A 13,293-nucleotide genomic window follows, 5' to 3' on the forward strand; every position below is an offset into this window, starting at 1 on the left:
AGTTGGTTTAGCACTTGTGAGGCACTGTGGAGCATGAATCGAAATCTTTCGGTTTTTTATTTTACTGGACTGATGGAACATGCATCTGATGGTCAATGAGGTCAAATCACGACATCAGTAATCTTCAGGTCGAAAAGTCGGAGCTCTAGAAAGATGCTTGAGTTTCCGACTTGGAATTTAGAGTTGGATGACCGTTCAAAACTATTTTTCCCAACCGCCTCTCACAGTCCCTGCTCTCTCCTTCCTTTCCTCTGGTGAGACTGACCAGAGAGAGGGGACACCGTCTTCCACCGGATGGTGAAACTCGAGTCGCACCGCATCTGCCTCATGCACAAATTCATGTTGTTCCTATGACCAGAGATATTAAAATAAACACGGCGAGCTGCTAATAATAATAAAACGCACAGCTATCGCTACGTGGCTACTCATTCACTGCAGCTGCAGTCCGAGCGGAAGTACGGAGAAGCACATTTTGTAATAGTGTTGAATAAAAACAGTGACAGTGCTGAATATAAACTTTAACATGAACTCACTCAAAAAAACAGCAGCTCTTTGCTGTATTCATTGACAGTCTCTCTGTGGTCATGGTTTTAAAAGTTATTAAATCTTATATAGGCTAGTAGCCTATTAAAAACGTGGCTGTGGCCAGGGTCACGGAAGCTCTGTAGCCATGGTGATTTGAGCTATCTGATTGGGCAGCGCAGTAGGTGCACTCGATTTAGTCACAGTTTGTCTCATGGGAACACTTTGCTTACCCGGTGCGCAGGACTTTTGAATCGCGATCAACCAGTTGGCAACCACTGGTCTATAGTTGTCACGTGTGCTCCCTCTCTGGCCTCTAGGTCCCCAGGCTGCTCGTTATGGCGCACACCTGTCACCATCGTTACGCGCACCTGCGCATCATCAGACTCACCTGGACTCCATCATTTCCCTGATTACCTTCCCTATATATGTCACTCCCTTTGGTTCCTTCCCCAGGCGTCCTGGTTTCTGGTCCTATGTCAGTTCTGTGCCTTGTTTGTGTTTCTTATTTTTGTATTATGTTGTGTTTAATTATTAAAACTTGCTTCCCGACTCTCAGCGCACATCACTACAATAGCCTGTGTTGTTGTCACCTACCCTGTCTGGTATGTTGACGTAGGTGCCAGCATCCAGCAGGTCCTGCACTATCTCAGTATAGCCCTCCTTGGCAGCGATCATCAGGGCTGTGTTGCCGTCCTTGTCTGTCATGTTGACATTGGGGTTCCTCTTCAGAAGCTCCTTCACCACCTCATTGAAACCACCCCGCACCGCCACGATTAGAGCTGTCATGGAATTCTGATAGGGAGAGAATAACAGTATGATTTGAGTGATTTAGCACAATGCTGAGAGGGGAGAATAACAGTCTGATTTAGCACAATGCTGATAGGGGAGAATAACAGTCTGATTTAGCACAATGCTGATAGGGGAGAATAACAGTCTGATTTGAGTGATTTAGCACAATGCTGATAGAGGAGAATAACAGTCTGATTTGAGTGATTTAGCACAATGCTGATAGAGGAGAATAACAGTCTGATTTAGCACAATGCTGATAGGGGAGAATAACAGTCTGATTTAGCACAATGCTGATAGGGGAGAATAACAGTCTGATTTGAGTGATTTAGCACAATGCTGATAGAGGAGAATAACAGTCTGATTTGAGTGATTTAGCACAATGCTGATAGGGGAGAATAACAGTCTGATTTAGCACAATGCTGATAGAGGAGAATAACAGTCTGATTTAGCACAATGCTGATAGAGGAGAATAACAGTCTGATTTGAGTGATTTAGCACAATGCTGATAGGGGAGAATAACAGTCTGATTTAGCACAATGCTGATAGGGGAGAATAACAGTCTGATTTGAGTGATTTAGCACAATGCTGATAGGGGGAGAATAACAGTCTGATTTAGCACAATGCTGATAGGGGAGAATAACAGTCTGATTTAGCACAATGCTGATAGGGGGAGAATAACAGTCTGATTTAGCACAATGCTGATAGGGGAGAATAACAGTCTGATTTGAGTGATTTAGCACAATGCTTCCAATTGGTATGACTGGGAATATCATCTGGGAAGCCTTTATTATACAAGGCCTCATGTACATTTCAATCACAACCTCTAACAATACTGAACTTGTTTGGTGAAAATAGCAAACAAACAAATGCCTGTCTTGCGTGAACCTTTAGTGAGTCGTTGTGAAGGGCCAAACTATTATTTGTGACCGTATAGGGATATCCTGGAGTTTTAATGAGAGTAGGGAGGTCCACTTACCGCTCCCTCCTGGTCTACATCAGCCCCATTGACCAGCAGGTGCATCACACTGTCAAAGTGGCCTTTCCTGGCTGCCCAGATCAACGGGGTAGTGCCATACTGAGAACAGGGAAGGAGAGAGAGAAAGAAAGACAGCATTGATGATTATTGAAACACCTTAAGTAGGGTCATTGGCATAGTTTAAATAAGATCCTAACTTACTTTAGGTTGCTTTTTTAAAATCATTTTGTAGAAGACAGAACCGGTGGTGAGTATGTGTCTGTGTGCTTACCTTGTCAGAGCAGTTGACTTTAGCGCCATGCTTAATGAGGAGATGGACGATCTCAGCATGGCCTCGTCCGGCTGCCCAGATGACAGGGAACACACTGTACTGGAAGGACAGACATTAGCATATTTAACTAACACTGTAATACACTAATGATATACAGTACCTAATTATGACAATCAGTTATTTAATGTATGAATAAATACAAGGTCTAAAGCTCTTTATATAGGAATAGTACCTGGCCAGTGATGTTGGGACTAGCTCCTTTCTCCAGCAGCAACTGGGCCACCTCCACACGACCCTTATAGGAAGCCCACATGAGGGCGCTCCATCCCCCCTGTGACAGACAGACAGACAGACAGACAGACAGACAGACAGACAGACAGACAGACAGACAGACAGACAGACAGACAGACAGACAGACAGACAGACAGACAGACAGACAGACAGACAGACAGACAGACAGACAGACAGACAGACAGACAGACAGACAGACAGACAGACAGACAGACAGACAGACAGACAGACAGACAGACAGACAGACAGACAGACAGACAGACAGAGACAGAGACAGCAGCGGAGTGGTCATATAGCACGACATGTATGTAGCCACACAGTGGATTTAATACTGTTATTAGTACAGACAGGCTGGCACCAAACACTACTGTTATTAGTACAGACAGGCTGGCACCAAACACTACTGTTATTAGTACAGACAGGCTGGCACCAAACACTGCCATGACTGATGTCACCTTAGAATAGAACAAGTCCACTAAATAAAACATCTGAAATGAAAACAGCACATCTCAGAAGGTAAAATGTATCTTAAGTGAGAAAGCTTTGGTCATGATGACACTCATAATGAACAAAGAGGCATTAGTCTTTTCTCCATTACCCCCCCCCCCCCCACCCCCCAATGCTACTTAAATATCACTCTCTGAATGCTTTAATTTGCAGAGGAAAACCAAAAGGCTCATCTCTCTCATTGGCATATTGCAAAAACAAGGCATTTAGAATAGCCTTGACAATGAACTATACTGTGAAACGTGAATGAACACAGAACTGTGGAAAGATACTATAGGATATGAAATGGGCTTCCTTCCACTGAGAGGTTGTTTTACAGTTATTAACCAGGTTAATGTACTCCAGACATCCAGAGCTCACAAAATGCAATTATTACAAAATGGAGGAGATCATACTGAAGCTAATGGAATCGTGTCCGAAGATAACGGATGAATCACTACAAAGTAGGCCGTCATTGTAAATAAGAATTTGTAAAAAAGGTAAAATACATTATTTTATTTTTTTTAAATCAGCCTGGAATGGATTGCAGTGACACATAAAAAAAATAGAGGAATAATGTGAAGAAACTAGTTCTACCATTGTATGTCAGGTCTGGTAGTGTGACAGCAAAAAATAAAGAATATCCGTGCAAATGGACCAATAAAGCAAGTATTGTATTGTATTGTTTTGTATTCTGCGGTTTAAACCAATCAGCATTCAGGATTAGACCCACCCGTTGTATAAATTGTATTGTATTCTAGCTCTCATACGGAATATCCTATGGACACTATTAATGCCAGATACACTGCTGTGCCAGAGTTGTAAGCTACCTTCTTCACCCCAGAATGTTTTAGACATGAAAGCTTTTCAAAATATATTATTACCCAGAAAAAAAGAAGATCAAGCATAATCATCCTTTCATCTTTTTCTGAAGATGTTTTTCCTAGCTTTTTCAATGAAACTAGTCTTTCAAGAGAAATGTTACACACAGGTTCAAAAGCTTTACTGCTTCCTTCAGAGTGCCCACTCTGCCAATGTCTCTTCCCAATACCCAGTACCCTCCCCTCTCCTCTCCTCTCCTCTCCTACCATGTCCCGGTGCTCCAGGCTGGCATTGTTGGCCAGCAGCTCCTTCACCACCTCCACATGGCCCTCCTTAGCCGCCGAGATCAGCGCCGTCCAGCAGTCCTGTTGACGGGCAGAACACACAGGGGTTAGACTGGGTCGCCACGGAAACCCCAATCACGTCATGGCTCCACAATGCTGTACCTACCAGCTGGTCGTACCAGGTGCTCATGGATGCAGGGTGGAGACAGTTAGTGTCAGACAGAGAAAAGAGAGAGAAAGAGAAAAAGAGAGGGAGACGGTGCCCAGGTCTGGTCAGTCTCACTCAGTCTAGTGTAGTGAGAGTCTGAGTGTGTGTGTGTGTGTGGTTTAGTAAGAGGGTGTGTGTGTGTGTGTGTGTGTGTGTGTGTGTGTGTGTGTGTGTGTGTGTGTGTGTGTGTGTGTGTGTGTGTTGAGAGTGGGTGTGTTGATGGAGACAGCAGATCTACACCCTGTCATTTACTCTAACTGAGGCCTGAGGCATTCTACAGGTGTTCATTATGGGGCTCTGTATTAACCCAAACACAGTGTGGTGAGTTCTGCAGCCTGGACACTAAGACCTCTGTGCCATGTCTGAATAATGTGGCTAAAATGACACCAAACCTCGAAGCCATGGTCGAACTACCATTTGGTGTGTGTGGTGTGTGTGTGTGTGTGTGTGTGTGTGTGTGTGTGTGTGTGTGTGTGTGTGTGTGTGTGTGTATGCGCGTCTGTGTGTGTGTGTGTGTGTGTGTGTGTATGCGTGTCTGTTTACCACATCATCCAGGTTGACATTGGCTCCCCTCCTGAGGAGCTCCTGGACCATCTCTAGGCTGCCCTGCTCTGATGCCACCATCAGGGGAGTCTGACCATTCTGAGGAGACAGAGATAGAGAGAGAGAGAGAGAGAAGAGAGATAGAGAAGAGAGAGAAGAGAGAGAGACAAACAGTTATCAATCACACCAAAGTAGCCTAACAACTAAGCCCAGATTTCATTGGAGCATCACTTTAATACGATGATATAATTAAGCAATAAGGCCCGAGGAGGTGTGGTATATGGCCAATATACCACGGCGAAGGGATGTATCCAGGCACTCCGCTTTGGGTTGTGCATAAGAACAGCCCTTAGCCGTGTTATATTGGCCATATACCACAAACCCCAGTGGTACCTTATTGCTGTTATAAACTGGTTACCAACGTAATTAGAGCAGTAAAAATAAATGTTTTGTCATACCCGTGGTATACGGCTGTCAGCCAATCAGCATTCAGGGCTGGAACCGCCCAGTTTATAATGTGGTATGAAAGATTCAAAAATGGGTTTACACAGAATACTAATGACTGTTTTAGTTGCTTATTCACCTGGTAAAGTGTTAAATATGTGATGGTTGAATTATTTGGTCGATTTAAGCTGCGATCACACAGGCAGCCCAATTCTGAGATTTTTTCCACTAATCACATTGACTAATCACATCAGATCTTCTCACATCAGCTCATTTTCAGAAAAGAATATCAGAATTGGGCTGCCTGTCTAAAAAACAATCAGCATCCAGGATTTAAAATCTTAAATAAAATGTGAGGGGTATCCTACGAAGCAAGCTAGATCTACTCAGGGTTTTCTAAAGCTCAGGCTTCATCCGTACTACTACGGTGGATATTGCTCTAGCTTGTAACTGCGTGTGCATGTCACATATGGCTAGTGGCTGAACTCTTCATTGAAACAATGTTAAAGGGGAAGTTCACCCATTTTTACATATGGCCTTATTTTCATTCTTTCTGTGCTAGTAGTTGATCCCCGAAACAATTTTTCTTAAATATTTCGTTTCATTTCAGAGAAAAAAAAATCTCACATTTTGCTGAGTCATCGCTTGCCATTGACTACAATGCATTATGTAAATGTATCTAAAGCATGTTATGAAACACTCCAAACCAACTCCTATTACATCACAATCTCACTCTGGATAATATCTCTGCACTAAATGTTGTTGTTTTTCCCCACCGTGCCATAAATCCATGTTTGAATGATGCTGTTTACAATAACAAGAAAAAAGATGCAGACATGGATTTATGGGACAGTGGGAAAAGAAATCTAAATTAAGTAGAGCGACATTATCCAGAATGAGATTGTGATGTAATATGAGTTTGTTTGGAGCGTTTTATTAAGATGCTTAGAAACATTTTCATAATTCATTGTCGTCAATGGCTCAAAAATATAAAAAAAACTGTTTGGTTGATCAACTACAAGCATAGAAAGAATGAAAATAAGGCCACATGTAGAAATGGGTGAACTTCCCCTTTAATGTTTGCTTAGCAGTGCCTTCCACTCACCTCGCTCCTGCTGTCCACCTCCTTGAACTTGTCCAGGTGGGCTTTGATGGCCGGCACGTTGTCCTCCTCCACGTAGCTGAACAGGCTCTGGATGGCCAGAGAGGTGCTGGTGTCCATGGCTACGCCTCACTGCCACGACTGAGACACACAAAGAGAGGGGTTATTATGACACATAAGCCTGGCTGGCACAGTAGCTGGCTGGACATATTTGAAGCTCATGTTCACAAGAACATCATAACAAAACATCCGTCCAAAAGGCTTCGTAACAGCTTCTACCCCCAAGCCATAAGACTCCTGAACAGCTAATCAAGGGCTACCCAGACCCCTCTTTTACGCTGCTGATAATCTCTGTTTATAATCTACCTACATGTACATATTACCTCAATTACCTGAACTAACCGGTGCCCCCGCACATTGACTCTGTACCGTCACCCCCTGTATACAGCCTCACTTGTTATTTCACTGCTGCTGTTTAATTATTTGTTACTTTTATTTTAAATGTTTTACTTATCAAACTTTTTTTACTTAACACTTATTTTTTCTTTTTTTTCTTAACTTCTTAAAGCATTGTTGGTTAAGGTCTTGTAAGTAAGCATTTCACTGTAAGGTCTACCTACACCTGTTGTATTCAGCGCATGTTACAAATAATATTTGATTGTTGATCGCTTCTCACGTCATTTCCGGTCACAACTTGCAGACTTGTTTACGTGCTGCTGTGCGTTTTGTTGCTAACCTTACTTTGCTACCTGACGGTTTTTACTTTTAATTACCATTTATATTTTTAGTTTTTCCCTCGCTCAACTTTTTTTTCATTCAACTTTTTCACTCCGGACGCTTTATCTAGACGTGATTCGTCAGGACCTCCACCAGCCGAAGCTAAGTAGTAACATTAACATGATGCCTTCTAATTGCAGTCGCTGTACTCATAATATACAGGAGAACGATCGCCTTACGGCGAAGATAGCTGTGCTGCAAGCCCAGCTTCAGACGCAATCGTTAGGCAAGGGTAATTTCAGTGTAGGAAAGGATGAAACAGCGTCTGTGCCACCAGTAAGTACAGATAGTAGTATAAATGCTCTCATCTTATCTACGAACATAGACAGGGCTCTAACTCCCCTAGCTCCACAATGAAATAGGGTGCAGGCCAGGCAGCAGGCTGTTAGCCAGCCTGCCAGCTTAGTGGAGTCTGCCACTAGCACAGTCAGTGTAGTCAGCTCAGCTATCCCCATTGAGACCGTGTCTGTGCCTCGACCTAAATTGGGCAAACCTAAACATGGCGGTGTTCGCCTTAGCAATCTCACTGGAATAAAGACCTCCTCCATTCCTGCCATTATTGAAAGAGATTGTGATACCTCACATCTCAAAATTGGGTTACTTAATGTTAGATCCTTCACTTCCAAAGCAGTTATAGTCAATGAACTAATCACTGATGATAATCTTGATGTGATTGGCCTGACTGAAACATGAATTTACTGTGTTAAATGAGGCCTCACCTCCTGGTTACACTAGTGACCATATCCCCCACGCATCCCGCAAAGGCAGAGGTGTTGCTAACATTTATGATAGCAAATTTCAATTTACCAACCAAAAAAATGACGTTTTTCGTCTTTTGAGCTTCTAGTCATGAAATCTATACAACCTACTCAATCAAGTTTTATAGCTACTGTTTACAGGCCTCCTGGGCCATATTCAGCGTTCCTCACTGAGTTCCCTGAATTCCTATCGGACCTTGTAGTCATGGCAGATAATATTCAAATTTTGGGTGACTTTAAAATGGAAAAGTCCACAGACCCACTCCAAAAGGCTTTCGGAGCCATCATCGACTCAGTGAGTTTTGTCCAACATGTCTCCGGACCTACTCACTGCCACAGTCATACTCTGTCCTGTGGAATAAATGTTGTGGATCTTAATGTTTTTCCTCATAATCCTGGACTATCGGACCACCATTTTATTACGTTTGCAATCGCAACAAATAATCTGCTCAGACCCCAACCAAGGATCATCAAAAGTCGTGCTATAAATTCTCGGACAACCCAAAGATTCCTAGATGCCCTTCCAGACTCCCTCCACCTACCCAAGAACGTCAGAGTACAAAAATCAGTTAACCACCTAACTGAGGAACTCAATTTAACCTTGCACAATACCCTAGATGCAGTCGCACCCCGAAAAACAAAAAACATTTGTCATAAGAAACTAGCTCCCTGGTATACAGAAAATAGCCGATCTCTGAAGCAAGCTTCTAGAAAATTGGAATGGAAATGGCGCCACACCAAACTGGAAGTCTTCCGACTAGCTTGAAAAGACAGTACCGTGCAGTACCGAAGAGCCCTCACTGCTGCTCGATCATCCTATTTTTCCAACTTAATTGAGGAAAATAAGAACAATCCAAAATGTATTTTTGATACTGTCGCTAAGCTAACTAAAAAGCAGCATTCTCCTAGAGGATGGCTTTCACTTCAGCAGTGATAAATTCATGAACTTCTTTGAGGAAAAGATCATGATCATTAGAAAACAAATTATGGACTCTTTAAATCTGTGTATTCCTCCAAAGCTCAGTTGTCCTGAGTCTGCACAACTCTGCCAGGACCTAGGATCAAGGTAGACACTCAAGTGTTTTAGTACTATATCTCTTGACACAATGATGAAAATAATAATGGCTTCAAGCTGCATACTGGACCCTATTCCAACTAAACTACTGAAAGAGCTGCTTCCTGTGCTTGGCCCTCCTATGTTGAACATAATAAACATCTCTCTATCCACCGGATGTGTATCAAACTCACTAAAAGTGGCAGTAATAAAGCTTCTCTTGAAAAAGCCAAACCTTGACCCAGAAAATACAAAAACTATTGGCCTATATCGAATCTCCCATTCCTTTCAAAAGATTTTAGAGAAAGCTGTTGCGCAGCAACTCACTGCCTTGCTGAAGACAAACAATGTATACGAAACGCTTCAGTCTGGTTTTAGACCCCATCATAGCACTGAGACTGCACTTGTGAGGGTGGTAAATGACCTTTTAATGGTGTCAGACCGAGGCTCTGCATCTGTCCTCGTGCTCCTAGACCTTAGTGCTGCTTTTGATACCATCGATCACCACATTCTTTTGGAGAGATTGGAAACCTAAATTGGTCTACACGGACAAGTTCTGGCCTGGTTAAGATCTTATCTGTTGGAAAGATATCAGTTTGTCTCTGTGGATGGTTTGTCCTCTGACAAATCAACTGTAAATGTTGGTGTTCCTCAAGGTTCTGTTTTAGGACCACTATTGTTTTCACTATATATTTTACCTCTTGGTGATGTCATTCGGAAACATAATGTTAACTTTCACTGCTATGCAGATGACACACAGCTGTACATTTCGATGAAACATGGTGAAGCCCCAAAATTGCCTTCCCTGGAAGCCTGTGTTTCAGACATAAGGAAGTCGATGGCTGCAGATCTTCGACTTTTAGAGTTCGGACAAAACAGAGATGCTTGTTCTAGGTCCCAAGAAACAAAGAGATCTTCTGTTGAATCTGACAATTAATCTTGATGGTTGTACAGTCGTCTCAAATAAAACTGTGAAGGACCTTAGTGTTACTCTGGACCCTGATTTCTCTTTTGACGAACATATCAAGACAGTTTCAAGGACAGCTTTTTTTCCATCTACGTAACATTGCAAAAATCAGAAACTTTCTGTCCAAAAATGATGCAGAAAAATTAATCCATGCATTTGTCACTTCTAGGTTAGACTACTGCAATGCTCTACTTTCCGGCTACCCGGATAAAGCACTAAATAAACTTCAGTTAGTGCTAAACACGGCTGCTAGAATCTTGACTAGAACCCAAAAATGTGATCATATTACTCCAGTGCTAGCCTCTCTACACTGGCTTTCTGTTAAGGCAAGGGCTGATTTCAAGGTTTTACTGCTAACCTACAAAGCATTACATGGGCTTGCTCTTACCGATCTTTCCGATTTGGTCCTGCCGTACATACCTACACGTACGCTACGGACACAAGACGCAGGCCTCCTGACTGTCCCTAGAATTTCTAAGCAAAAAGCTGGAGGCAGGGCTTTCTCCTATAGAGCTCCATTTTTATGGAATGGTCTGCCTACCCATGTGAGAGATGCAGACTCAGTCTCAACCTTTAAGTCTTTATTGAAGACTCATCTCTTCAGTAGGTCCTATGATTGAGTGTAGTCTGGCCCAGGTGTGTGAAGGTGAACGGAAAGGCACTGGAGCAACGAACCACCCTTGCTGTCTCTGCCTGGCTGGTTCCCCTCTCTCCACTGGGATTCTCTGCCTCTAACCCTATTACAGGGGCTGAGTCACTGGCTTACTGGTGCTCTTCCATGCCGTCCCTAGGAGGGGTGCATCACTTGAGTGGGTTGAGTCACTGACGTGATCGTCCTGTCCGGGTTGGCGCCCCCCCTTGGGTTGTGCCGTGGCGGAGATGTTTGTGGGCTATACTCGGCCTTGTCTCAGGATGGTAAGTTGGTGGTTGAAGATATCCCTCTAGTGGTGTGGGGGCTGTGCTTTGGCAAAGTGGGTGGGATTATATGCTGCCTGTTTGGCCCTGTCCGGGGGCATCATCGGGTGGGGCCACAATGTCTCCCAACCCCTCCCGTCTCAGCCTCCAGTATTTATGCTGCAGTAGTTTATGTGTCAGGGGGCTAGGGTCAGTCTGTTATATCTGGAGTATTTCTCCTGTCTTATCCGGTGTCCTGTGTGAATTTAAGTATGATCTCTAATTCTCTCTCGGAGGAGGAGGACCTGAGCCCTAGGACCATGCCTCAGGACTACCTGGCCTGATGACTCCTTGCTGTCCCAGTCCACCTGGCCGTGCTGCTGCTCCAGTTTCAACTGTTCTGCCTGCGGCTATGGAACCCTGACCTGTTTACCGGATGTGCTACCTGACCCAGACCTGCTGTTTTCAACTCTCAAGAGACAGCAGGAGCGGTAGAGATACTCTGAATGATCGTCTATGAAAAGCCAACTGACATTTACTCCTGAGGTGCTGACCTGTTACACCCTCGACATCCACTGTGATTATTATTATTTGACCCTGCTGGTCATCTATGAACATTTGAACATCTTGGCCATGTTCTGTTATAATCTCCACCCGGCACAGCCAGAAGAGGACTGGCCCCCCCTCACAGCCTGGTTCCTCTAGGTTTCTTCCTAGGCTCTGGCCTTTCTAGGGAGTTTTCCCTAGCCACCGTGCTTCTACACCTGCATTGCTTGCTGTTTGGGGTTTTAGGCTGGGTTTCTGTACAGCACTTTGAGGTATCAGCTGATGTAAGAAGGGTTTTGGTTAAATGTCAGTCAATATGCTTATGAATGTGTTACGGCTTATACATACATAGGCTCTAAGCCAAGCAATGAAAAAAAGGGGATGTCTGTTGTCCACTTGCTGCTTTCGGTTTTAAAGGATGGTATTTCTTTGAGCTTTAAGCTCAGAAATGTTATCAGTTGAAACAAAGATCTCACTTGGTGGCAGCAAACAGTGAAAAGTGCAGACTTTCACTTGCATTTCACACGGGCCTAATAAGGAAGGCAAAGTACATGAGACTGGGCAGCAGCTCATTATGACAGTAGGCTATGGAGGACATGAGACTAGGCATCAACTCATTATAACACTAGGCTATGGAGGACATGAGACTGGGCATCAACTCATTATAACACTAGGCTATGGAGGACATGAGACTGGGCATCAACTCATTATAACACTAGGCCATGGAGGACATGAGACTGGGCAGCAGCTCATTATAACAGCAGGTAATGGAGGACATGAGACTGGGCAGCAGCTCATTATAACACTAGGCTATGGAGGACATGAGACTGGGCATCAACTCATTATAACACTAGGCTATGGAGGACATGAGACTAGGCATCAACTCATTATAACACTAGGCTATGGAGGACATGAGACTGGGCATCAACTCATTATAACACTAGGCCATGGAGGACATGAGACTGGGCAGCAGCTCATTATAACAGCAGGTAATGGAGGACATGAGACTGGGCAGCAGCTCATTATAACACTAGGCTATGGAGGACATGAGACTGGGCATCAACTCATTATAACACTAGGCTATGGAGGACATGAGACTAGGCATCAACTCATTATAACACTAGGCTATGGAGGACATGAGACTGGGCATCAACTCATTATAACACTAGGCTATGGAGGACATGAGACTAGGCATCAACTCATTATAACACTAGGCTATGGAGGACATGAGACTAGGCATCAACTCATTATAACACTAGGCTATGGAGGACATGAGACTGGGCAGCAGCTCATTATAACACTAGGCTATGGAGGACATGAGACTGGGCATCAACTCATTATAACACTAGGCTATGGAGGACATGAGACTAGGCAGCAGCTCATTATAACAGCAGGCAATGGAGGACATGAGACTAGGCAGCAACTCATTATTACACAAGGGCAGGGTCTAGGCCTAATATGCCAATTTCCTTTCACTTTCAGCGATGGCCTAATGCTTAAGTGTGAGGCAATGGGACGGTAGGCGGTCATTAGGCCTTAGCCTACATAGCATGATT

The 13,293-nt window shown here is 43.8% G+C and overlaps 1 protein-coding gene across 3 annotated transcripts in view; it reads right to left on the minus strand.

Moving 5' to 3' along the window:
* LOC106566340 (kinase D-interacting substrate of 220 kDa B) overlaps positions 1-13,293 on the minus strand; it is a 110,781-nt gene that overhangs the window by 85,137 nt on the left and 12,351 nt on the right. For all 3 annotated transcript variants that reach the window (XM_014134444.3, XM_014134305.3, XM_014134390.3), the window contains exons 2-8: positions 6,745-6,882; positions 5,196-5,294; positions 4,427-4,525; positions 2,794-2,892; positions 2,562-2,660; positions 2,291-2,389; positions 1,120-1,317 (exon numbers count right to left, since the gene is read on the minus strand). In XM_014134444.3, the coding sequence (XP_013989919.1) occupies positions 1,120-1,317; positions 2,291-2,389; positions 2,562-2,660; positions 2,794-2,892; positions 4,427-4,525; positions 5,196-5,294; positions 6,745-6,861 (810 nt within the window). In that variant the 5' untranslated portion in view covers positions 6,862-6,882. The remainder of the gene's footprint in view (positions 1-1,119; positions 1,318-2,290; positions 2,390-2,561; positions 2,661-2,793; positions 2,893-4,426; positions 4,526-5,195; positions 5,295-6,744; positions 6,883-13,293) is intronic.

The sequence above is a fragment of the Salmo salar genome, chromosome 01 (genome assembly GCF_965601325.2).
Source record: "Salmo salar chromosome 01, fSalSal1, whole genome shotgun sequence".
NCBI classification, from domain to species: Eukaryota; Metazoa; Chordata; class Actinopteri; order Salmoniformes; family Salmonidae; genus Salmo; species Salmo salar.